General features: G+C 38.9%; 3 protein-coding genes across 12 annotated transcripts in view; all 3 read right to left on the reverse strand.

Annotated features, from left to right (window-relative positions):
* The window catches only part of radil (Ras association and DIL domains), a 44454-nt gene extending 43595 nt beyond the window's left edge, over nt 1–859 (reverse strand). For 5 of the 9 annotated variants that reach the window (XM_008404988.3, XM_008404969.3, XM_008404980.3 and 2 more), the window contains exon 1: nt 497–857. The gene's annotated coding sequence lies outside the window, so the exon portion shown is untranslated. Of the gene's footprint in view, nt 1–482 lie in introns of all 9 variants that reach the window. The other 4 variants (XM_081608423.1, XM_081608390.1, XM_008404959.3 and 1 more) reach the window with 3 other exon arrangements.
* Nucleotides 860–2389: 1530 nt separating this feature from the next.
* LOC103462263 (monocyte to macrophage differentiation factor 2) lies at nt 2390–15494 on the reverse strand. Of its 2 annotated transcripts, XM_081608633.1 has the most exons (8): nt 15036–15494; nt 10694–10726; nt 9442–9523; nt 9055–9215; nt 8458–8532; nt 8263–8364; nt 7609–7678; nt 2390–7526 (listed from the first exon to the last, which is right to left on the reverse strand). In XM_081608633.1, the coding sequence occupies exons 1-8, from the start codon at nt 15047–15049 to the stop codon at nt 7323–7325; spliced, it is 741 nt and encodes a 246-aa protein (XP_081464759.1). In that variant the 5' UTR covers nt 15050–15494; the 3' UTR covers nt 2390–7322. The 2 variants fall into 2 exon arrangements, with proteins under 2 accessions (XP_081464759.1, XP_008403162.1); XM_008404940.3 differs by lacking the exon at nt 10694–10726 and having other exon boundaries at nt 15036–15486.
* A 2727-nt stretch (nt 15495–18221) lies between these two features.
* LOC103462254 (actin-related protein 2/3 complex subunit 1B-B) lies at nt 18222–25259 on the reverse strand. The gene is made up of 10 exons (XM_008404929.3): nt 25104–25259; nt 24493–24609; nt 22151–22255; nt 21426–21648; nt 21238–21345; nt 20422–20658; nt 20262–20337; nt 19752–19951; nt 19300–19390; nt 18222–19213 (listed from the first exon to the last, which is right to left on the reverse strand). The coding sequence occupies exons 2-10, from the start codon at nt 24554–24556 to the stop codon at nt 19175–19177; spliced, it is 1143 nt and encodes a 380-aa protein (XP_008403151.1). The 5' UTR covers nt 24557–24609; nt 25104–25259; the 3' UTR covers nt 18222–19174.
* Nucleotides 25260–26675: the final 1416 nt, after the last annotated feature.

Here is a 26675-nt window from a genome sequence, read left to right on the forward strand (position 1 = left end):
CAATGACATATTTAAGACCCACTTGGTAACAATGTCTCACAGGCTATTGACCTGCTGCCTGCCCTTGTGTTCACCACCAGAAGGTCAGGATTTAACCGTGCACACACCCACCACTGTCAGGGAGAGATAAAACTGTAGAGCTCAACTTGTGTCTGCCCCGTTATTCAGTGTTAGTCCGTCTGTTTACCACTTCGGACTCGCTGGTCGTCAGTAGCAACCGCCTTAGCAACAAAAGGCAGGAGAAAATCCTCAGAAATTAATCCGTTGAGGAGTCGGCAGGCGCGGCCTCTGACCGTCAGCAGGTGTGCTTAATGTCTACTCCGGCTCATTTTTTACAGTTATTATCTAATTAGTATAAATACCACCCCACAAATAAAAACGTATATTAATGATTTATCTTTTTAAAATTATTAGGTTAGCTGGTGGAAAAGTTGAGTGCTTCAGCAGCGCACTCCCCTGGGAGCTCTCTGTGTGTCTGTTACCTCAAAGTACTCACGTTGTCTGCAGTGCGTGGCTCCATGGTGCTGCCGGGGAATCCTTGGCTTCTCTCGCAATCCCTCTCTCCCCCCCACAAAGACAGAAAATCCCCAGAAAAAATGGATGGGGGATGTACAGACGCTGCTGCCCCGTTTCCACCGTCGCCTCTCCGTCTCGAGTTTCCTTCCACATTCCCGATACGGCCCCGCTAAGTTGGACGACAGACGCGGTGGGTCCCCGTTTCCTTGCGTATATCTCCGCCGCGCCGAGTGCCCAGCAATGCCCACAGCCCTATGGTAACCGCATTCTTACATCCACAACGCCTCGCGGCCGAAACGATACGGAAAGGACCGAGCTCTGCTCGTCACCAAAATACACCTGCTTCGGTTTAAAGCGATGAAAAGGGCTCCCTCTGGCGGACACTTCATTACTATCACTGTCTTCAATGCAAATAGCAGGTTGAAAACCCCTCAACAGGGTAGAAATTAATGAAAATTATTATTGAGTAGGTTTACTGGAGAGACTGTTTAGTATTTGTAAAGAACATATAATGTTAAAAGTAATCCAAGTCATAGCCCACCAATTTACAGTGGACTTAAACTAAGTGTTAAATCTTAAATTTCTGTCTAGCGCCGTCTTCGATGAAAGAGAGAGTAAGTGTTTTACTCAAGCTAATCATTATTATCTGAGACACAAATAAAATCAAATTCTTTGTTTATGGTCGACAGATTTCGGAGGCATTGCTGTTGTTCTATATGTGGCTAATGGCCCTTTGATGCACGTCTCAAATTGTATTTATTTATGGATATTAAAAACTTCCTTTACTTTGAAGTTAATCATGATACAATTTCAGACTTACAGAAGTTTTAGTCTGAAATGACTAGAAGTCCAGGTTTTAATTCCAAACAGAGACCTCTTGGTTTGACCTCTTGGAGTCTAAACACAATCCATCGATGTGTGATTTCATGTCATTATAAATTCAGCTGACCTGTGAAGGCATCTGAGATATGTTAGTGAATATTACTGAGCAAAAAGGTTTGTGGAGATCAAAGCACACACAAGATGGTCTAGGAGTAAAGTTGCGGAAATGTTCAAAGCTGTTTTAGATTGTAAGACAATATCCCATCTTGGAATATGTTGCAGACAACTAAAAATGGAAAGGATATGGCACATCTATAAACCTGCCAAGCAATGACTGTCCAAAACCCAGGACAGAGAAGCATGGTTGACATTGAAGATCAACACTAAAGCATTGAAAATGTATGTTTAGAGATGCTCTCCAACCAATCTGCCTGAGCTATTTGACAAAGAAGAACATCCATCCATCCATTTTCCTGCACCCTTGTCCCTTGGTGGGGTCGGGAGGGTTGCTGGTGCCCATCTCCAGCTAACATTCTGGGCGAGAGGCGGGGTCACCCTGGACAGGTCGCCAGTCTGTCGCAGGGCAACACAGAGACACACAGGACAAACAACCATGCACACACACACTCACACCTAGGGGCAATTTGGAGAGGCCAATTAACCTAACAGTCATGTTTTTGGACTGTGGGAGGAAACCGGAGTACCCGGAGAGAACCCACGCATACACAGGGAGAACATGCAAACTCCATGTAGAAAGACCAGGGCCGGGAATCGAACCCAGAACCTTCTTGTTGCAAGGCAACAAACAGCTCTACCAACTGTGCCACTGTGCAGCCCACAAAGAAGAACAGGCGTATGTAAATGTGCAAAGCTGGTAAAAGACATAGCGTGTCTCCAAACTTGTAGACAGGTCAAATTTGATTTTAAACGTGTAAATACAGTACAAGTTTAAAGAAATACACACAAAGAAAGAGACAAAGGTTTCACATCAAAGTACAGCAATGGAGAAAAAATGTTTTAAACCATTTAAAGGAAGAGTTCAACAATAGAGTGCATGAAAAAGCATTTTTATTATAACAGAGATAGAAAAGATAAAAGTATTGTTAGCATCAAATTGGCTTATCACAGCACAGAAAAGCACCAGATACAATAACCAAACTGAAAACTATAGAACCATGAATGTGGGAAAATACTTTAGCTTTCCTGGAACAGAGAGAGATCAGCAGCAGGACTAAAAACATTAAGCAGCGTCATAATCACAAAGAGCTGAATCACTGAAATCACTGAAAATAATAGTGATAGATATGCCGTTTGTAAAAATTTTGGAATTCATACAAAGTCATATGTGCACGACATCTCTAAAAGAGACAAATACTGTAAGCAAGATAAAGACAGAAAAGTAAAATAATTAAATTGCTTATGGAAGTAGTGTTAATACTGGATATGATAAAGGTACAATACATCACTCAGTTGTTTGATGTATCTTGAAGGCATCAATAAACACAGAATACAAATACAAGCTGTTCGGTATTCATGAATATGGTTCAAATTAGCATCAGTTAAATATCTTTGCTTCATTTAGACATATTCAAATCTACAAATTAATATCCCACTCATCTGTGGTGATACATTTGTAATCATAAAGAAGATGTTTTGTTAATTTTAGATCGGTTCATCTTTCTGAAATATCTACAGCTTAAAAAAGAAAAAAAAAACAATTGTTTGAGATTTACAGTTAGAAGTTGCTCAATCTTCTTTCTAATGATTCAATTCACATTATGTTTTGGTACATTGCATTTTTTTTGTCAAAAAGGGAGGTAAATGTGTAAATACAGAAATGTGCTTTAATTAAACTTGTAGGGTAAGATTTGCTTAGTATCTGGCTTGGCTTCATACATTACTTAATGTTGTCAGAACCATTTACTTTGCTATAAACAGATTATGCATTGAGATTCTTTATGACCGCCCGTAAAAGCAATGGTAATATCCATTCTTTAAAATTAAAAAATAATTTTATTTAAAATTAAAAAATTATGTGACTAATGGATGTCAGCAGGGTTGATCACAGTGTATCCTTGTACAAACTCAAACATTTTCAAGATCCATATTTTGATTCACAGTCTTCCACATATATTGGCATACCTGGTAAAGATATGTTAATGAGATTAAAAAATAATTAAGCAGTAGCATAACCTCACACTGAAAAATCTGTTGCAGTTATCATATGGAGATTTTTTACCTATTCCCTGTGTGTGGCTCTAATAACCCAATACACACTTTTCTGCTTTCTGTCTCAGTAGAATAGAAGAACATAATGCCAGGGAAAAAGAATGCTCAGGCAACATGTTGCAATGCATTTGACACTGGAGATCACCAAGCTGCCACAGAGACATGTGGACGTTTCGCTTCACATGAGCACCACAGCTCCCAAACACCATGCATCCTGTATCTGAAGGTGCACCGATCACATTTTTCTGGCTAATCATGATTACCGATATTTAAAAAAGTCTGACTTGCCAAATCCAACTTTGTCCAATACCAGTTTCTTATTGGGAGAAAAAAATCTGTCTGAAAAGCCATTATATATGACGAACATAGCAAAAAAGTGCCTATGCTGGCAACAAGGAGTGAATATTGTTAACAGCACACATACACATACAGATCTGAACTGTTGGTCAGACCTATCAGTCCTTCCTCTCTTACAGCAGAGCAAAATGTGACAGTAGATTATTTTCACTTTTGCCAAGGTAGATAAGATCAATGGATAAGACCGGTTTTTCATTTAGGTTTCAGTTGATCGCTGATTTCCCAAAATTAAGGAATTAGGGACAATTTATCAGTTCACCCTACTTGAAACAGTGAAATTGACATCTTCATATACTTTCGGCCAATAATTATTTGACTACTCATAGATGATTGAAAATTTAATTTTGTCTCGTTTAGCTGATCATGATGCAGCAGAACCAACTGCATTCCCCACCATTAATCCTAATGCACATGCACTACTTATAACAGCAGGGCCTCAAATGCAACACCCAAACTTCAAATATGTAACAGCTAGGACTGACTTGATGTTTCATAAAAATCTCCTTCATTTTCTCACATTAAGACTTTCATACTATGCACTTCTAAGACACCAACATAAGGAACAACAATGTGACAGCAATTTAAGGTAAACCTAGATTTTCATCCATTGTAATCCAGGATATTAACTTTATTTTTTTTATTACTGCCCTGACTGTAGATATGAGCAAGAATCACATAACTTAGCAGAATGACATGTTCCCCTGCTTTTTACGTCGTCCTCCAAAGAAATATTAGTATCACATTTATACCACAGAGAAAAGGAAGTCATGGACATCTATTTCAAATTTTAACACTCTTTGCTTAATAAAGTAAATATACATTCTAACCTTACTTTTTCCTCGCTGAATACATTTGATCATATTCAAATTTAGATTTTTCTGAATATAATGATGTGAGATTATGCTACAAGGACGAAACATTAATTTATTTTAAGGCTTTTTACAAGTTTTTTACCATAGGTCATTGTGCTGAAACTTAATTTTAGCTGTTTGATACCAAACTTCCTGGCTCCTTTATAGCATACCTCAGTTATTGTCTGAATAGTAACCATCATGTAAAACTTTTAGAAAACTTTTGCGAGTAACCAAGTGTAGCTGTGGTGACAACCAGACAGAATACAAACAATTGATGCAGATTGGTGGTCCTTTAAATTGGGTGTAAAATCCTGAGTGACAAACAACTGTTGAAACATGATCCACGTCAGTTGCTTTTTTCAAATACCTTTAAATGTTAGAGTTCTTGACCTTTTAGGTCCTCCTGCCACATTCATCAAAGTGTATAACCTTGTTTGGCAAGCAGAGTTAAAGATTCTTAGCAAATAGATACTTATATGTTCAAGCTATTTATATGTAAACACTGACAACCATGGGTTTTGGATTAATGGGTGTAAGATAGTAAAAGACACAAACAACTGCACCCAGTAAGTAATACACACGCACGCACACACACAAACACACGCACACACACGCACGCACACACACACACACACACACACACACACACACACACACACACACACACACACACACACGCACACGCACACACACACACACACACACGCACACACACACACACACTCACACTCACACTCACACACTCCTGAGATGTCTTAATATTGGGGCAGATTGTTCAAGAGTACTATAGCTTCATTTTCCTTTCAGATAAGATGTATTGTTTAATCACGGTAGCGTGTGCTAACAGTTATGGCAGTAATTCAGCCTTCTGGCAGTGCTGATTCCTTGTGGTTTCAGACAAAGTATGTCACTAGTTTTCACCTATTTTCAACACTACAATCACATCACAGGAAAATATAATCTCTGTATAAATGATACTGATGACATTCGTCTTTGCAAAATCTAACCAACAACACGAAACTGTTAGTATTCAGTAAATATACTACATAATGAGGTACCAAATAATTGTGGATGTATACAGATCTGTAAGGCTGCAACCACAAATGTATGCTATATATATATATATTAATAAATTTGTCTATTCATGCTTATGTTGATAATTACAGTAAGTCACTAAAAAAAGGAAAAACTACTGATAAAAATAACAGTATTATGTGATATACAAATCTAGATTGGAAGTAAGTGTTAATTATGATTACAATAATTGCTAAATTTACGATGATAGTCAAGGCAGCTAATTGTAAACATTGTCTTCCTCTTGACATTAAGACAATGTCATGAATTCAGCCTCTGGACACTGAATCTGGACACGCACCACAGAGAGAAAAACCTCCAACACTAGTAACTAACCCCTGATACCTGGAATAAAATCAAATTACTGGAAAATACAGTGATATATAACATTAAAATGAACCAAAGTGGGGATTCTAGCTGTGTCCAAGTTTACAAAGTTGCCTCAGATTAATCACAACAAGGTGTCTCTGCTATTGTTTTTTTTTTTCATGAAAGACCTCATTTGTTGTTGTTGTATAATCTACTACAGGTTGGTGGTATCTGACATCTTTGATCATTATTCCAGGGAGTGACATTGTTGTAAGATTTACCCAACTTTTAATTAACATTGTCTCAACATTGTTTCCTTGGGAGATAGTGGAGATAAGACTCAAATGAAGGAATCCTTGAGAAAAGCACAAGGCTTTCCAAGCAGCTGGGACCAATCTGTGTTTTTACCTGAGGTTTCACCTCTGGTTTTGTAGCAGGGTCGTCAGTATAATTGAGCTGAGTTGTGTCATCTCCAACATCATTTGAACTTTACTGAAATTTTTAATCCTACTTTTAATGTTAAGGTTATTATGATCTTACTGCACTATTATCTTTTAGCAATCAGTCTTTCTCTCTGCTGTTTTCTTAAACAACAGCATAAAATAATATAAGTAATGGTGAAAATTGCTGAGAATACAGCATATGGTCAGGTGTGATATTCTGCACTCTATATTTCTTGGTGGCAACATTGGTGCTCAAAGGTATAAAACCTTTTCTATTGGTGACTGGTGAGTAGGTCAGACTGAGGTTCTGAAGCCTATAGATTTTCCAACTTGATTTTCCAGCAATATGTACAGTTTGGAGGTGTATGTACTTCTTTCTAGCTGGGAACTTTATTCCATAAAGAGTCTAGCAAACACAGATTTTAATGTGCAAAGCACATTTGTTGATATTTTCTAGCTGCCTTATAGGACTACTTTTGTTGCAGTAGAAAATGGTCCCGTCAGATGAAACAAGGTGGCACCAGAGAGGAAGGCTTGCTGTCTGCCGCTGCCTGTGATTTGCTCATTTGTGCAAATCACACAAACAGTCAAAATGCCTAAATGTACTGGTAGTTTTCCATTTAAGTTCACCCTTATTTGAAGCAAGCTTTGAACTTGGACACAGCTCTCCCAAGCAGCTTAATCACAGGAGTCCATTCCTGTGAAGTCATCACTGATGTCATCTGGAGGTCTGGACCTGCCTGGGAGTCTGGGCGTAGAGGTACTTCCAGATGGCGTAGTAATGTATGGCTGCTCCCACAGCTACAAAAAGATGCCAGATGGCATGAGCGAATGGGACGATGCCATCACTTTTGAAGAAGACTATGCCAAGACAATAGCAGGCTCCACCGACCAGCAGCTCACACAACCCGGACTGCTCCGGCTAGCGGGAAGCATGAGGGATTAAGGTGTTGATATTGGAAATACAGCACAGTGCAATGCATGCATTACATGAGTGACCTCACCATTGAGAAAATGACCAGAGCAGGAAAAACTCCCATCACTGTATAGCAGATCAACTCCATGAGTTTATACCTCAAAGAGAAAACAAATATAAAAACAGATTTTTATTCTTAGACGTCTGGAAGACATCGCAACTGCCAGAAGTTGATGCAAACTTATTGAAGGATTATGTCAAGTTTGAAACAAAAGAGCAGTAGTTTTGTAACAGCTTAAGCAATTGATTATCAAAAATTGTGTCAGGACTCCCTGTGGGTTAGGGTTAATTAATCAATTAATCAATACACTGGTATAGATTATAAGTCATCCAGAACATGGTAATGTAAAGTGCACACATAGAAGGCAACTGGTCTTCTTCTTAAAGATGCTTGTTATCTTAAGTGTTTTTTTTTTTGTAATTCAGAACTCTGACCTGCCTGTTTTGGATATGCGACCAAAACAGGCAAACAGGCAGGTCCAGTAGCTCACGTGTTCCAACTGTCCCATAAGTGAGTTAAATTTGCAATGTCTGCGTTTTTATAAAGAAAGAACAGATGCAGCATTAATTATTATTACTAGCTGTGGTGATATTTACCACATTTAAAGCATGACTGTGTGGACACACTGTGTGGACAGAAAGCCAGTCTGAATTAAGTAAAGGTGTCAGTGTGGGAAAAGACCTCTCATGATAGAAGAAGACATAGGTGGTTCCAAAAGACGCCATGACCCAAACCAACCAGCGCATGTGACATGCCCACGGACCCAACTCCCGAAGGTTTAGCCTATAGGAGAGAAGCAGCAACAGCTGCAAACTGGGTTCCTATGTAATCATATTTACATTCTCTCACACACAGACAGCAAGGCAGTATGCTTACCATGGAGCATAAGAGGCTGCGATGAAGAAGTAGATCACCATCCTGTCACACATGTGGAAACACTGCTCCACAGAACTGAAAAACAAAATATTTTTTTGTATTTATATTTTTAATATGGCCTTGTAAAAGTATTCAACATTGTCTTACAGACAGACAGACAGACAGACAGACAGACAGATAGATAGATAGATAGACAGATAGATAGACAGACAGATAGATAGATAGATAGATAGATAGATAGATAGATAGACAGACAGACAGACAGACAGACAGACAGACAGACAGACAGACAGACAGACAGACAGACAGACAGACAGACAGATAGATAGATAGAAACTTTATTAAAGCATAAGATTTTGTAAAAAAAAAACATTGGCACCTCAATCCTATGGTCCTTCTGCTATTACCACATCCTCATAAGGATTTGTAGTGACAGACCAACACAAAGTAATGCATATATAATTGTGAAGTCCAAAGAAAATCATGCATAGGTTTTACATTTTTAAAGAAAAAGCTTCTTTTTTTTTTTTTATAAAAAGCTGCTGTATAAAAGTTGGCGTGATATTTCTCCAATGCTGTGTAAATGTGTCTTGGTACCGAAGGTGGCTTTTCTTCCAGGCCACAGTGTGGAACAGAGTGGAGATGATGAAGAGCGAACTGAGCCCCGCCCCATATACCCAGGCTGACAGCCGCTCCCATTGGTCCTCTGACTCGTAGTGCAACAGTGAGCTGCCCAGTAGGCTGGGGATTATCCACATCTAAACCAATTTAAAACATAAATCACACATTAGATTACAGAGGATAATACACAAACTAGCAGGATGAAAGTACAATTGTGCATGCAATAATGGCACAACTTTAAAACTAATTACAGTATGAGTGTCCTGCTTTATCTTTAAGATCTTAGAGATCAGTTTATATGTGGTGTGTGTGTGTGCACGCGTGTGGGGGTGGCCATGTGTGTGTGTGTGTGTGCATACTGACCGCATGCGTGGCACAGTTGGCAGCATGCTCATAGTCTGTGGGTTGATATCGCTTGTTAGGAGGAACACGGTTGTTCATAAACCTGTAAATGTTCACATATCAACAAATGTAAATCGATTTTATTAGAATAAAACATTTGATTTCTTGTTTAAGCTAAAATCTAAGACACTTGCTTCTATTAAAAAAAATAAGCAAGTAAATAGAAAGGTCTTTTGATTCATGGATATCATGAATAACAAGATTCACGATGTCCAAAAACTAATAGAACACAAAGTAAACGAGTCAAAATAAAAGTAATAATAGAAATTAAATGCAATTAAATAAACATTAAATAAAATTAAAGGCTACCCAAAGACAGGCACAAATAGATGAGATTTACAATCAGATATTAGGATCACCAAAATTATTTATTTTTGCTAAACACCAAAATGATGAGAGAAGATCTTAAAATCAAGTTTATATTAGTATCTGGTAGAGCTGCCTGTATTACTTGGGCTAAATGCTTTGGGTATCCTTCTACAAGTTAATGATTGATTTAGACTATGAAAATATCTGGCTTCCACTGCAGAAGCTCTGACTTTAGATGAGAATCTGTCAATAAATTATGACCATAAACTAATTCATGTTTAATATGTGTGAGCTGAAGGTTGACCTGCTTCTTATGAACACTGAACCTGTAAAATGCTGCATGTATCTCATAGCTGTCCATAAGTCCCCACCTCCACTCTTTCCTTTTGCTTAGCAACGCTACATCATGCTTCAACTTGTTGTCATGGCTGCAGTTGCATGGCAACAGTGGGTATCCACGGTCCCGTCTGGACCAGACGTTTGACCCTATGATTCCTTTTATAAATAGTGCACACAGAGAAGCTTCCGCATGTCCACATGTCCACCGCAGACAAACACATTAACACACACTGATCAGAGTCTCTGAGCATGACTGCAAAGAAGAAAAGGAGGTAACCCTCACTGATGTCACTGTTGTCATGGTAACTGCAGAACAGGGATTGTCTCTTTTTTTAAAAACAGAGAACTCCTCGTTTATTTCTTCTCCCTCGCCAGTTTCTGTCGTGTCTTGACTTTCTTCCTGTGATTAAATAACATGCAGAACCAAATGCACAGAAAACCAAATCCCGCAAACACACATGCACACACACACACACACACACACGCCCATGCTCTTATGTTGCATCTTCCAGAAGCAGATTTCGTAAGAGACCTATATTTGTCATTTTCTCACATAAACACCCACCTATAAGAGCGGTGAGATCCAAAACACAAGCTGCTGTCAAAAGAAGAACATCCTCTGCTTCAGATCGTTTGGCTTATATGAGCACTGGAAAAACTCCAGTCATAGAAAGAGTCTAGAGTTAAAGGTCTCACTGCAGTGTTCTTTAAAAAGGACACAAAACATTATCTGTATTTAGTATATTTCGGGGAAGGAGCGTCTCTTCTGACAATCAAACTTCCTGATAAGACATATTTGAGATCTCTATTTTAAGACACTTTGGACACAGCACATAATTTGGGCTTTCTGTTCTGAGGCTCACATTGCGTTCTTTTAACCAAATTATCATTTAAAATTTTCCTGTGTAATTTGGAGACCCTGAAACAAACAAACAATGTGATGAATACAGGTGAACCTTTGGAGAGGTTCAGGGTGTATCAACAATGTTTATAGAGCCAAAAGGGAAAATCATTCACGTTCACCCTCTCCCTTTGTAAAGGAAGTATTTTTTAGCAGTTTGCTAAAAAAAAAAAAAAAAAAAAAAAAAAGAAAAAAACAAAAAAACAAAAGAAAAGTACCCAATATCACCATTTAAAATAGAATCAGAAAGAAAATTTGCATCACCCCTTCATCTGGTAACCATGTAACCACTTGATAGGACCAGTATCAGCTTACTTGTTCTTCAGCAAGGCCATTTTTAAAGAATTCAAACAATGACTGTGCCAATGAAAATCGACTAAAATAAATAGATACAATGTTTAAGTCGAAATTACAAAATGTTTTTCCTACTCTATAGATCCACTCAATAAATTAGAATATTAAAACCAATAAAAATGTTTTGTTCATTCAAAAATGTCAGCTAACTTAGTCCTCTATGCAGAGTGGTATGGAGGCCCTGCTGAGGTATCTAGAAATTCTAGGACCTTCTGCTCTCTAGGACCTTTTTGCTGCAAGGCAACAGCTCTACCAACTGCGCCGCTGTGCAGCCCCACTTCCTTTTTATAAATGGTTTTTTAAAATCGGTTTGGTGTAATATTTTAATAATAAATGTACATTTTTGCATTAGCTATAAGCGGAAAATCATCATTAACAGAAATAAAGTATTGAAAAGATCTGTCTTTGTGAAATTAATCAATTCAATGTGTTTTACTTAATGAATTGAGTAACTGAAATAAATGAACATTTGAATGATGTTCATTTACTGAATAGGTTTGTATTTACTCCAATTATCACATGGGTAAGTGGAAAAAAAATCTGTTAAAAACATATGTTTAACCTTTTTACATCTTTAACGCTTTGTTTTACTGTTGAACTTTAAAGGATACCAGTTTACCATCTTGGTGCTTCTCTTCTAGATGATAAATGATCTGCACTTGTATAGTTCTTTATCAAGTCTGAGGATTCCAAAGCCCTTTAGACTACAATCAGTCACTCACCCATTTATACACTGATGGTTGTAAGCTACACTGTAGCTACAGCTGCTCTGCAGCAGGCCAAAAGAGGTGAGGCTGCCATTCAGTTGGCAACAAGTTGTCTAACCACCAGCAGGAAGAGAGGGTGAAGTGTCTTGTTCAAGGACACAACTGCAAAGTGACCCAGATAGAGGAAACATGGTTTCAAACCTGGCAACCTACCAGATGAACCCCCACCGCCCGAGCCACTGCCACCCCAAAATACACTAACTACAAAGTTTCATGTCTGCTTTAAATTTACACTATGTACATGTTTGGACTGTTGTACAGTAGTGTGATGCAAAGTGGAAGTGCTGTCCTCCCCAACAGTGGAGGCTTAAACCGCTCTGAAACATACGACTGCAGGATGGAAACAGAAGTGAAACATTTACTTGTTGTATCATAAATATGTAAAAGAGCTGAATCGTCCCATCTTTTCTGTTTTCCCTCTATTGGGCTCTCTTTTGTCGAGCTGCTGTTTTTAGAGTGACACTCATTCAGAGATATTAATAATAACTGACCCAGCCCAGAAACTCACAGTCCTGTCCCAAATAAAGAGATTACTCTATTCAGAGGCCACCTCTCTCTTTACTTTCAGTCTGTATTCCATGTTCCTATTCTCAGCCCAGTAGGCCTGGCTGGGTTATAGTAACTTTATTACATTTGCTGACAATTAGCAGACTACAGGCTATGGGCCTGTCCACTCAGTGAGTGGACAGAGAGGAACAGCAGGATAAAACTGATCAAAACCATCCGGATTCAAGTGTTTATTAGACTGAGAAATATTCATTAGATGTAAAATGCATAAAAACATTTGATCAAATACATTACTACCTTTGTTGACTGTCTCTTACAAAACAAAATTAGTAAAAAAATTCACAAAAATGATTTTTAAGAATCTAAAATGATCTTTTGTAGTTTCTGTTTTAATGTTTAATTTACGTCATTCTGTTTTGTAATCTCTGTTTTTCAGGTTTTGTTCTCAGGCTCCTGCCTGCTGAGGCTGACGGTCAATTAGTCTATCTGGTTCTGGTGGAAATGTCTTTCTCCTAAGGGGGAGTTGTTTCTCTCCACTTTGTATGCTTGCTCAGGATGTAGAAACTCATCAGAGATTATCTTAATTGACTGTATTGTAATTTATTGAGATGTGTTTGTGTCTGGGTTTTTAAAGAGAAAAGAGATTGATTATGAATGGATATTTACAGATTGAGAATATGAATCGGTTATTAGAAAATGTTGCCAGCAGTGCTGACAATAATTAAGATAATGTTTGTCTTAGTTTTGTGTCAAACAATAAATAAAATACAGAACATTGTGGAACAGTGCTGTGTAGTACATCAATTGCCCTCTTACAGATGTCTTCTGTTTTAGCTGTTTTTTTCTGATCTTCATTTTTTAATTAAATACAAACTGCAAATTTGGAATAATTTAGTTTTTATAAACGCCATCCCGACCCCATGTGAAAAACTAAATTATCCTTAAACCTAATTAATGGTTAATTCACCCCTAGTGTCAACAGCCTGTTAAGGTCATGTCAGTCAGAGGTGGACTTTCTGGTGTGTTTTGGATTACTGTCCTGCAGCATCATCCTATTTGAGTTGAAAGGATTACCTTCCAGGTCTCTGTTGTTTGAAAATTAGCCCAAAAGACTCACATTCAGCTGATTAGAATAATCAGCCAATGACACAGCACAAGTTAGACAACATCGTCAACTTTCACCATCTTTGAGGATTCACTTAATTTTCATACAAATTGAAATAATATCTTTCTATGGGATTAAAGGAACTATTACAAACTCATTACATTCCTTTTCAAGATTTTCAGGGCAAAGCAGCCCCAGACCAAAACTCTTCTACCACTATACTTGATGTTCTTTTCCTGAAATGTTTTATTACTTCACACCAGAGGTAACATACGCACACATTCCAAAGCATTATACATTTGTCTCCTTACTCCACACTATATTTTGCCAGACTTGGGGCTCATCAAGGTTTTATTGGACAATGTGTTTTTTTTCTTTTATTTAGGGGTGACGGGAGCCTCTCCCATGGATGCTAGTTTTACCAAGTCTCCTTATTGTTGAATCATAAACAGCCATGAGAGAAACATGTGAGGCCTGCAGAGCTTTAGATGTTGTTCCGGATTCTTTCATCATTTCTGGTGGTTGGTGCAGTTTTTGAGTAGTTTTAGTGGGCTAGCAACTCCTAAGAAAGTTCACCTCTTTTTCATGTTTTCTCCAAGTCCAAAGCCTTAGAAATGGCTTCATAATTCATTCCAGATTAATATAAGTCAGTCAGTTTCTTATCTGCTCTTTGATTTCTTTGGATCTGGCATGATGTATTGCCTTTTGTGAGGTTTTAGCCTCTGATTTAAGTTTTTAATGCCTGTCCTTTTACCTGGCTGGTTTGGATAGCTTTTATCCCATCTATCAAACCATTTTTAAACAAGTTTATCCCTACTGGGGTCGTGAGGGGTTCTGGGGCCTATCTTCAGCGGTCAATGGGCGAGAGGCGAGTTACACCCTGGACAGGTCATCAGTCCATCGCAGGGCAGCTTTTATCCCTTCATATATTAACAAATAACTTCAAAACTGTGTTTTGTGTTTACTCTAGCTTTTTTTTAATTAAATTTTTTCTGATTATCTGAAACATGCAGGTCTGACAACAAACCAAAACCTTAATTAATCTAAGAAAATACTTTCTCACAGAACTACATGGTGAGTGAAGTGATCTGGTTTCAGAGAGAATGGTTCTGAGATGAAATATTGAGTTGTTCTCTCATCCCAGCATCTTCCTCCTCATCATCACCAACAGGACACAATGAGCTGCATACATGCAATACTCAAGCATTTGTTTAAATAAAATTTAATTCATTTTACTAGTAGGTTAAAATGATACGCAAAGCTTTCTACCTACCTTACAAGATTCATTTACAGTGAAAATAAGCAACAGTTGACGGCAGACAGTAGGATTAAAAGCCTGTATCCCCGCTGAGTGTCGGTCGATAGAAAAACTGCTGCTGATGTGATGCAATCTCTTCAGCTGAGATTGCAAAAGCGAGATTTAACACAACGCAACCAGCCGCTGCGTTTTACTGGCACCGTCCTCCCGTCATCTCAGACGGTCGCATCCCGACCCACAGCTGCCTGTAACAGGGTCTGCTCCGGAAGTGTGGGCGACGGGAAGCGGCTGGACGAGACCCGCTCTGTCCGTGGTATTTCTGCTGCTGCTGAGCCTCTAATGTGTCTGCAAACCACCGCTTCACATCGTCATCACGACTCGATGAGGAAGGCTGTTTTTTTCTTTTTTTTTCTTTTTATTTATTTATTTATATATATATATATATATATATCAAGGCTGCCACATCATTTTCAGAGGCTCTGATTCATAGCTGAGGAAATTCTGAATGTAGTTCCTGGTCGCGCCACTAGATGGATGTGCAGGGACATAGAGCGGGATTAGATTTTTGTCAAATTCAAAGTAATGTTGATACGATTTTCAAGAGTTTGCACAATGTATAATTAATATTACGTGTCTGTCAAATGAACAGTTTTTCAGTTTTAATTGATAGCTCTACACACAGCAATGCATAATTGTGAAGAGAAAGAGTTTCCAAAATTTAAGTGTGGCATTTACTTTTACGGTAATACCCCTAAATAAAATCCAGTGCAACAAACTGCCTTCTGATTCAGAAGTCATCGAATCAGTAAATATTGAGTTATGTGTAATTTAAGTTTAATATAAAATATAACTGCTTTATGCATGAAGTCTGCAAATTCTTCTCATCAAATCCTCGGTTCTAAACAGGTTTTCCAACTTCCTTCAACTTAGATGTAACTTGCCCAACATGGAACTCACCTCTTACCCAATGACTGCTAGAGATGGACACCAAGCTCCCAAGAACCCAGCATAGACAAACTGGTATAGACAATGGATGGAATTAGACGATGTATGCATACTTGAGAGGTTTGTTGGAGAACTTTAGTGACCGCACAGAAGACCAGGGGATACAGCAGGCAGGTGAGGAATAAAACTGGAAAAGTTTAAGTTAATCGCCAAAGCAGTCAAGATGCTCATGATAACTTTGGAGGACCTGCAGAGATTCACATCTCAGGTTATCTCTGTTAACAGGACAACTGTGAATCAAGCATGCACCTTTATGGCAAAGTGGTCATTAGATTATTATGAAAAGCCTAAAGAAGTCTTGATTGTAAATCAGCACAAGGCATGATGGCTGATAAGCCTTTGGAAGAAGCTGCTCAGCTCTGATTAAATCAAAATTATGCTTTGCGACCTATTGGTAAAACATATATGGAGAAATACTGACACTGTTCATTAAACAATCATGTTTAATTGTAAAACACATTTCAGCAACAAGGCCATTCAAAGTGATTTACATAATTAAAACACAACAATTAAAAGCTATTAAAAATTCCTACTCACCAATTTAAGAAATCAGTAACAAATATTAAATTTTGTTGAGTGTGATCATCAAAATCCTCAATACACATGTTAGTCAGTGCAAGATAACCATAAACAGGCAGGTTTTTAACCTTGATTTAAGAATTGATTTTTAGGCAGACCTATGAAGAAGCTGTTGCACTAATCCAGAGGTTCCCAAACTGTGGGGCGCGCCCCTAGGGGGTGCGCCGTGCCGTGCGTGCCATTACGCAAAGAACCTTTCACTGTTTTCCCCCCAAACTAACAGACTGTTGAGTAAAGCTATTGGATGCAGGTAATGTAAGCTAAAAGATGACTAGCTAACTAATATCAATACATCACCAAGTAGCCTGTAGGCTACTGATGTTATCTATGTTCAGCTATGTACATTTATTTTGCCCCCCAAAAATTCGCTGTCGTATAGACATATAGATATTGAATAACCGCAAGAACTGATCCTTGGGGTACCCAGCATGTGACTTCTGTCCACTTCCATGAGAAGTTATCTATTGAAACAAAGAAATCCCTATTATATATGTAAGATTCAAATCAGTTGAGTACTCGACCAGAGTGTACTGGTCCAGTACTGAAATCAGCTCTCCAGTAATTTCAGTAATATGTCATGGCTGAGGTCTGAGGTCCATTAGAACCAGCACTGTGGTTCTTCCACAGGCTGTGTTTATGTGGATGTCATTAAACACTTTGACTAGGACCATCTCAGTCATTGAAATTTAGTATTTTTTTTCTGTAGTTGTTATGTCTGTTCATAGCCAGGATATTGGATTTAGTGTGGATGTGAAGATTAACCCTCTTTTTTTTTTCTCTGCAAAAAGTTGGCAAATTCATTGCAGTCTGCGTTTAATTGGAGTTCCGGTGGTACAATCAGAGGAAGATTTTTGAGCCTGTCAGCTGTAAAATAAAGCCTGAGCACTGTTATTTTTTAATTTTTATTTATTTTTTTATGGTTTCCGCAAAGAACGTTTTCCTTTCCCTCTAGTGTAGAGTGATAGCTTTCTTTGTAGATTTTTAAATAAATGTTAAATTGAGTTTTAGGTAATTTATGTTTGGCCCTGGGCTGCACAGTGGTAGAGCTGTTGCCTTGCAGCAAGAAGGTTCTGGGTTCAATTCCCAGCCCTGGTGCATGCGTGGGTGCATCCGTGTACTCTGGTTTCCTCCCACAGTCCAACAACATGACTGTCAGGTTAATTGGCCTCTCTAAATCAAATTGTCCCTAGGTGTGTGTGTGTGTGTGTGTGTGTGTGCATGGTTATTTGTGTGTCTCTGTGTTGCCCTGTGACAGACTGGCGGCCTGTCCGGGGTGAGCCCCGCCTCTCGCCCGGAACGTTAGCTGGAGATCGGCACCAGCACCCATCCCGACCCCACTAAGGGACAAGGGTGTAAAGAAAATGGATGGATGTTTGGCCCTATGAGAAAGGTTTCTTGCAGATCCAACTATTTGCGCATATCTCCACGGAGACTTTTTCCTACTGGACATAACCTTTACTTTGGTGGGAGCACTGGCATCAACGATACCTGAAAGTTCAGAATGAAAATGATCTTCCAACACATCTACTGGGTCACACATGGAGGCGAAGTGGAAGAATAGATTTGATTAAAAGTTTCGGCTGTGTTGTGTGTGAAAGAATGCTTTCTAATAGTAGCTGTTTTGCCAAGCGAGTCAAAAGAGATTGTATTTTCAAAGATAACAAAGAAATGTTCAGACAGGGCAACATCAGACCTTGGAAGTATTCACACCCTTACTGATAACTGAATCCAGAATGTGTCCTCGATTGTGGGTTAGCTGTGTAACATCTTGAGAGTAACTACCTCAGGCAGTCATTCATGATTATCAATGAGAAGTTAGTTGGCCATGCAAAGTCAAAAGACATTCAAGAATTTTAAATAACATGTATGAAAAAAAATTTGGTTAATTTACGTATGTTTTTGACCAATCATATAAAATATAAAAAGTGTGAATAAGGAAAAAGTTATCAAAAAAGTCAAATTTGAGCATCAAATAATTGTAGCACAATAGAACAATTCACAATGTTATATTTTGTCATGCAATTCTTCAAAACATGAAAATTAGACCAAGATACTTATTTCATTTAATCTCTAATGATATCCAAAATACTGAACACAACTGAAACCATAACCTCAAACTTATATGGTGGAATAGAATGAACTATAAATGAAAAGCTGTAAAAGTGTTCATACACAGAGACACATGCTAGTTTTGGCCCTGTTCCACAGCAATCATTTATTAAATGTATGTTATGTCCAGCATAAGCTTTTAATATAAGCAGTAAAGCCGCTCTCTATGGTTAAAACGTGCAAAAGCTGCTTTAAGCATTCAGCTTACACTGAGCTCTTTTAAAAATACTAATAGAACTCACCGAGTACCATTTGCAGACCTGAGGTCAGCCCCTCTGATAGAGCAACAAATCAAAAGAGCCAGCAAAATGCCTTGGGGAGACTACATACATTATTGGAACAGAACTGATGGTTTTACTTTGTGTATAGAGAAATACTTGAATAAAATACAGCCAAAAAGCTTTTTGTAATACAGAAGCGAATTCCTTCATGTCTTCAGGAACGTTGGTGTACATCTCAGCTCACACGATCTTCAAATTCTGCATAACGGACTCCAGGCTCTGGAAAGATATTAAGGAGGATGCGAATGTGTCAGATAATCAGGAATAAAATCTGACAATATGGCTGAGGCTTGAATGTGTGTTACCTTGACATCCCAGATGCCCATTCCTCCATCCATGCCAGTGGTGCAGAATTTGGTGCACTGGTTTCTTCCTCCCTCCAGCATTGAGATTTGGCTGAAATGGAGGTTTAGAAAAATCTAAGTCTGTACACTTAAACATTATGTGATCACAGCCTGCAGTTTGAATCAAGAAGTTTTTAAACAGCTGAAAATGTAGGAGATTTACATATAATTGCATTGGAGCCTCATTAGAGCCAATCACTTTGTGAATAAGACATTGAGAAATGGAAGAAGGAGGACGCAAAATGTTATTTTATTAGGAACTCTGTGTTTTACTTTATGCACAATTGTTTCTTGTCTCCCTCACAAATGTGTCCCTTGCTTATTAAGCCCCCTCCAGGTTTTCCCTCCTCTCAGAATCTGAACCTGCCTACGATGTCAATGTCTTATTCACAAGAAGACCAGTGTCTTCTGACCTAATGCTGTTCTTGTGGAGCGTGTTCAGGTCCTTGTCAGTGCTTTGAGTCTCAGAGGCTCGACGGTCCAGGTTCTTAAAGCGTTCCCTGGCACTGATGTCCTTCGAAGCTGCCTGCTTGGGAACATCCAACTTGCCACCAAATGTCAAGCTGGCATTTGCACCATCATATACATACAGCATCGGGTAACAGTCATGACCCTGAAGAAACAAAAAAATGCACGTTTTGACAGACAACAGACACATGAGCAAATACTGTTTAGTATATTGTGACATGCTGGTTGTTTTAAGTAAACAGAAGATAAAGAACTCCATATACTACAAGCAGAATTCTAAGAGGGACTTTAGTTGTTCAAACAACTTCAAATATTTTGAAGCTGGTGGTTGTAACATGACAAAATGCAGAAAAGTTCAAGACATACGAATACTTTTTTGAGGTGCTGTAACCCAATTTAAATTGAGATCATGAATTGTGCTTAAAACAAGTGCCAGGTGTGTGTTGAATACTCACAGCAGCAACTAAGCTGTTCTCAGTGATGAAGGTAACACACAGGAGAGGAAGAGTTTCCGAGCTCAGGCTGCTCACCCTATGAAAGTCATGACAAAAAGTTAAAAGTCTAACACTGAAACAAGTGCTAGCTCCCCAGGTATACCGTCCCTCCATCTCTTACGTGCCCGTCTTTCCTCCCTCAGCTACTGACACTGTGGAGTCGTGGGACGTCCAGGCCAAACGGTTGCCAGAATGCGAAAAGCACACGCTGTGCACCCAGCCACCACCTCCACCCGATGATGGTGCAGCACCTCCAGAACCTCCGGACTCGAACAGCACCTCCCCAAATGGCATCTTGCTGCCCCAAGGAGTGGGGCCAGGCTTCTCCTCCACCTCCTTTATGTAGGCTGAGAACACCCTGCAGAAGACAAGTTGCATTGCTCCCATCAACTCCTACAGTGCCTTCCACATGGCATCCCTGGTGAAGGTGTGAAAAAGCCTTACAGAACAGTATCTTGTATTACAGTACCATAAACTACAAATTAATCGATTCTTTTTTATTCTAAAAGAATATTTTTTGTGAATATTTTTTGCAGCTCCCTGTGTGTCTATGGGATGTTATCTGCTTTGTGTTGTGCTCAGACAGTCATCACGTGAGCATGAAGAGCAGCTGAAACACTAGTCATTATATTAGTGACTAGGAGAGGTTCAGCTACCTGAACATCATTGGTGACATAAGTGGGATGAAGTCACAATAATACAGATCATACAATATTAATGAGATGCAGCATAATTTAGTGCACTTCACAGATAATGAATAAAAATAATTTTATATAGATTTTATTTTATCAGATAAATATCTAAGGATTGGGTCTGAGTACCTGGGCATGAATAAACTTAAGCAACTCTGAATGAGACATCTCTGTTACCTTCATTTAAATATAGTTTAGCTAATTTTACATTTGGCTTGCAGAATCATGAGAAAAGCTAGCAATACCTGCATTTGAAGTCACAGGACCCAGCAGCCAGCAGCACGTTATTAGGATGCCAGTCCAGACTCAGAATAGTAGAACGGATCGGCTTCTTGATGTGCTTGCACACCCACCTAATGTAGAGACACTTAGTCCTATATTATGCTTACTTGTATTTTTCAAATGAATAGAAATGAATTCCATGCAACCTCACCAGTCATTTTCCTGCTCAAAGTAGCAGATTGAAATGAGCCGTGAACCGCTGCCAACGGCAAACTTGTTCTCCTTTGGTGACCACTTCACACAGCGAGCAGCCCGGTTGATCCTCAAGATAACCAAGGTGGGCTTCCATGATCCCTCCTTCAGGGTCCACACATAAGCGTTACGGTCAGCACCACAAGTGACAATGCGGTTACTGTCTGGAGCCCAGTCAATACCTTGAGGGAAAAGAAACTATTCACATTCTGCACTTATGATTAAGGTGTGCAGTTCTAATCAGAAATTAATCAGCACAAATATATTCATTCTGGGATGGTAAGGATGTACTTGAGCCTCTCTCTTTTCAAGCTTGAGTAAATTCAAACCTTTACAAAATGGTTTGAATTTGAATTTAGAATGTAGAATTTAGAATTTTTACTGACTACACAGCAGCACACACTCAAATATAAACATACTCTCCACCAATAATTTGTTAGTGTTATTTTTAGTCAGCTATTCAACGTTAATATGTTAAAAAACATCTTTCAAAGATGATGATGATGATGATGATGATGATGATGATGATGATGATGATGATGATGATGATGATGATGATGATGATGATGATGATGATGATGATGATGATGATGATGGTGATGATGATGATGATGATGATGATGATGATGAGTGGGTGTATGTGAAAGATTTAGTTTAGTACACGAGGAACACAGATGGTCTCACCTGTTACCTGTCCATTGTGCTCCTTCAGCTCATGGATTTTAGTCCACTTGGTTCCATCTTTCTTGTAGATGTGGACTTCATGGTTATTTGGGCACAGGGCAATCTCTAGAACACAATACAAAGCATTTAAATGAACAATGACAACATATACTCACTGGCCATTTTATTGGGTATACCTGTTTGCTAGTGTGCTAAAACAACTAGATAACTTGTTAATTATGTGTCTGAAATTCATGGCAGTTTGACATCTGGATGTGGCGAAAATGACTTACTGAAGTTTAGAGTGAGCATCAAAATTGGAAAGAAATATGGTTCAAGTGACTTTGAAAATGGCATGGTTGTTGCTAGATGGACTTGTCTGAGTACTTCAAAATCTGCTAATGACTGTTGGTTGTTTGTTTTTACAAACAACTATTTCCCACACAACAGAAAATATTTTTAAAAATCCACTGAGTAGCATTTATTAGGATAAAAATGTCTGGTTAGTGTCAAAGGCCAGAAGGATAGTGGACAGACTGGTTCAGAATGAACAGCATCTTAAATAACCACTATATTAATACTAAGGTATGGCAAATACTGTAACTGAACAATAAATCATATCCCAATCGTCTTTGCAACATCAATTTGTTCTAATGGTAAAGAACTGCCTGCATATTTAATAGGCTTCAAAATTGCATCCTATGTTTATTGTCTGATTTTAAAAATTAATTTGGCTCATTGGATATTCCTTTCTGCCTCTGTAGCCCACACCTACTATAGATGTAAAAACTGATATGTTAATGCTACCTGAGAATGATAGCAACACTTAAGATAAGGGAAAAGTAGTGAAAAGTGTATATGTACTTTAAAGCCACCACATCTCAATTCAATACAGAATCCTGGAGAAGTAGATGAAATGGGAGATTTACACCATAGATGTGTAGCCAATAAATGTTCAGCAGCTGTATATGTTATTATGGGAATATCTCTTTTGAACTTTCTCCTAGTGGGAGTACCCCTAGGCTTGGTACTGGGTCCTCCTCTCTTTCCAATATACACCACCTTACTGGGTCAGTATATCCGATCACATGGCGTCTCATACCACCACTATACTGACACTACTCAGCTTTATTAATCATTTTCACCTGATGACCACATGGTCCCAGGACTGTTTCTCTTGCATATCGACATGAATTAAAGCCCATCGTCTTCAACTAAAACTGTCTAAAACTAAATGCTTGTCTTCCCAGGCAAGCACAATACATACCAAAATATCAGCATCAAAAATTAATCCCTATCACTTGCTCCATCAAAGGTGCCAAGAAACCATTTGTCCTGATCGGTGACCAGCTTGATCTTTAGAGATCATGTTACCTCCATTGACCAGTCATGCTTTTTCGCATTGTTAAACCTAAGAAAAGTCTGTCTGTATCTAATGTAACATGTCAGGTAACTTGTGTCATTCCATTATGGTGAAATGACCTGCTGAGCGCTACTACAATTGCTACCTTGTTTGTCTTCAAGGGACCATTGATGACCCAGCTCTTCAGAGATCATCTCCTAGTCCTGTATGTCCCTATAATCTTTACTGCATTTTTTTCTCTTTCTGCATTCCTCCCTGTGTTTCCACTCTATTTTTACACAGTCACCTCTGACGGAACCTGGGCTCGTCCTTCTAGTCACTTGTTAGCTTTGATATTAACTGCACTACTACGCAAATATTCACTTGTAAGTTTCTTTGGATAAAAGTGTTAGCCAAAATGCATAAACATAAAGAAAGAGAGGATGTGCAGTGGAATAATAAGTGAGCAGCTGATTGAATGCCTACAACAGAAAAACTACAGAAACACAGTGTGTCTCTTCCTGGGGGCAGCCTAGACGGCAGCTTGTGAGAACAGTGTCTTTTCCTTTAAACTGTGGCAAACCTCACATGTTTTCGTCTGCAGATGAGTCAGAAGGGTTTGTCTCAGAAGAGGAGTATGAGTGCTTTGTGTGCATTTTTCTTCTCCAGATGAACCAGTCCCAGGGTTATTTTTTGCAAGGTGTGTGTAAAACTAAATATTCACAAGTATGACTCGATCACGGATGTCTGTTACATCCGTTTTGCTCAGAAAGCAAAGCACTGGTCAAAATAGCCTAATAAGGCTTTGATTTCCTCAAGCTAACGGTGCACAAAAGCCTCTCAGAAGTTCTCCGCCACCACCCTCACAGCTACAGGAAACAGGAAATACCTTCTCCCACCAGGGAGCCAATCACAGGCCTTGGTTGATAGCACCAAGAGACTTTGGTCAGAGGAAGATGTACCGTTGGGTTTAACCAGATGAACGATGAGACAGTTTAAGGAGTTTTTAAAGCAGTCTTACGGGTCCGATCTTTGTTCCATGCATGGCAGCTAATTGGTTCCAGAAGGAAGCTATGGTACGCCATGGCCAATCAGATGCCAGAATCAGATCAGGAAGTGGAGAGAGGAACCTTGTGAACTGAAAGATTAACAGAAAAAGAGAAGTGACAATATCCTCACCTAAAAGAGGAAGCAAAGTTGTGGGAGAAAAATGTTTAAATGTCAATAATTAACAGGGATATTTGTAGTCTCACACCATCTTATGATCCAAAATGGAAAATAAATGAAACTCTAATCCAGCATTTTTATCATGGTATTGGAAATTTAGCTTGATAACCTGTTTTAATAAAATCCAGACTTTCAGAGTAATGTAAAGAACTATAAAGGTCAAGGGTATCAAACGTCCCTAAAGCAGATCACTCAACTCTGAGTAGAAAAGCAGGAAAACAGCAATAAGACAATTCAAAATGCAACCATTTCTTCACAAGCAACAGCAGAAATATAATGTCACATAATATAATTCTCTGAGTACACTTATTTTTCCTTAATCTGTGCTGTCCTTGCAAAATTTGCATGTGGGTGTGTGAGTATGACATATGAACTGGAAAAAAAAGACAATCACGGCTTACTTACCCAGAGAGAAGGACGGTGATGAATAGAGTTGCAGAGATGGGAGATAGAGGGTGAAAAAGGCAGAGGTTGCTCAGCTCGCGGACTCTGGCCAGTCAACGCGAACGCCAACGACAGAGTGAGCTCAGGAAGAGCAGAGCAGAAGCTGAAGAAAGGGGTGGAGAAGTTCAGAGGGGGAAGTGGAGGAGGGTGCAGTCAAACTCAGACATGCAGGAAGTTTGTAGTTTAGGGTTCTGGGTTCAACGATAGGAAGAAGAGAGCAGGTTTAATGGGAGTAAACTTTTTTTCTTTGAAAGAATGAAGTTGAAACAGCTAGTGTGAAAGCCAAAAGTAAAAAGTAAATCAGGAGCATGAAAACAATTTAATTTTACACAAAATGGAGGAGGTGCAGAATGAAACGAGAAGCAAAACAGCATGAAGAAAAGGGGAGGGGCGTGTGGGCACTTCTACATAAAGAAAGAATTTGAAAAGGAGGACTTCAATATAGAAGAAAAGAAGAAAGCATGGGGTCATTCCAACAAATAGACTGAAACAGCACACTTTGATCCCCATTTTAAATTTATGCAGATACCCAAGAACTTTCTCTTTCCCACCTGAATGAAGCCGTTTTTGTTGTTGTTTTATTATTTACAAATAAAAATACAAATAGCAATGTGAGGAATAACACATCTATTAAGGCACATTTTTGCCGCTGTTTCAGCTACATTTCATATTTATTCCAGGGTTAAAATGATAAAATATATAAAATGTATATATGTTTATATATAAATATTCATCACTTGGACAAAATTATTTTTTTATGACAAAAAATATCAACAATGAAATAACTTGAAACTGACAAAGACTAACATTAAATAAAACTTTACTGGAAATGCTTTTAAAATGTAGTTCAACAGAATCATTTTAAAGAACCAACAAATGAAACAGTTCTTTACAAACATGATGGTACCATTAGAAAAAAAGTGAGAATAATTTGACCATAGCGACATGTTAGACTAAGGTGTGTCCTCCAAAGGTGTTTTCATGCTCTGTCAGACTGTCAGCTAAAAGCAGCAGGGTTCTGGTTCAGCACAGTTGTCTGCCTGACTTGTTAGGCAGACCTGTGAAGACACTAATCTTCTTCACAATAGAAGAAACAAAAACATTTCATTTGCATTATGAAAAAAAACCCAACATATAAAACATTCCAATTAGTTAAACAACGTTGAGAAACAATGTAGGATTTAGTGTTCCCTCTCCCGGACGGGGGTCAACGAGGACCCACTCTGGAGCCAGGCCTGGGAGGGGGGCACGATGGCGAGCGCCTGGTGGCCGGGTTTTTACCCATGGAGCCTGGCAGAGCTCAACACGATGAGGAGATGTGGGTCCCCCTTCCCATGGGCTCACCACCTGTGGGAGGGGCCAAAGGAGTCGGGTGCAATGTGTGATGGGCAGTAGCCGAGGGAGGGGACCCTGGCGGTCTGATTCTTGGCTGTAGAAGCTGGCTCTTGGCACGTGGAATGTCACCTCTCTGGTGGGGAAGGAGCCGGAGCTAGTGTGCGAGGCTGAGAGGTTCCGGCTAGAACTAGTCGGCCT

This window comes from Poecilia reticulata, chromosome 1, assembly GCF_904066995.2.
Source record: "Poecilia reticulata chromosome 1, P_reticulata-male-v2, whole genome shotgun sequence".
In the NCBI taxonomy this organism is placed as follows: domain Eukaryota; kingdom Metazoa; phylum Chordata; class Actinopteri; order Cyprinodontiformes; family Poeciliidae; genus Poecilia; species Poecilia reticulata.

Bases quoted from the DNA above. Each gene is read 5' to 3' on its own strand.
- LOC103462263 (XM_081608633.1), bottom strand. The intron at 9,216-9,441 runs GTCAGTATGCAC...AAATTGGTTTAG, and splicing joins CCAACTGTGCCACGCATGCG to ATGTGGATAATCCCCAGCCT. The intron at 7,679-8,262 runs GTCTTTTCCCAC...TTTCTCTTTGAG, and splicing joins GTCTTCTTCTATCATGAGAG to GTATAAACTCATGGAGTTGA.
- LOC103462254 (XM_008404929.3), bottom strand. From the start codon at position 24,556: ATGGCGTACCATAGCTTCCTTCTGGAACCAATTAGCTGCCATGCATGG. The intron at 21,649-22,150 runs GTGAGACCATCT...TTTTCCCTCAAG, and splicing joins GCACAATGGACAGGTAACAG to GTATTGACTGGGCTCCAGAC. The intron at 19,391-19,751 runs GTCAGAAGACAC...CCTCCATTTCAG, and splicing joins CTCCACAAGAACAGCATTAG to CCAAATCTCAATGCTGGAGG.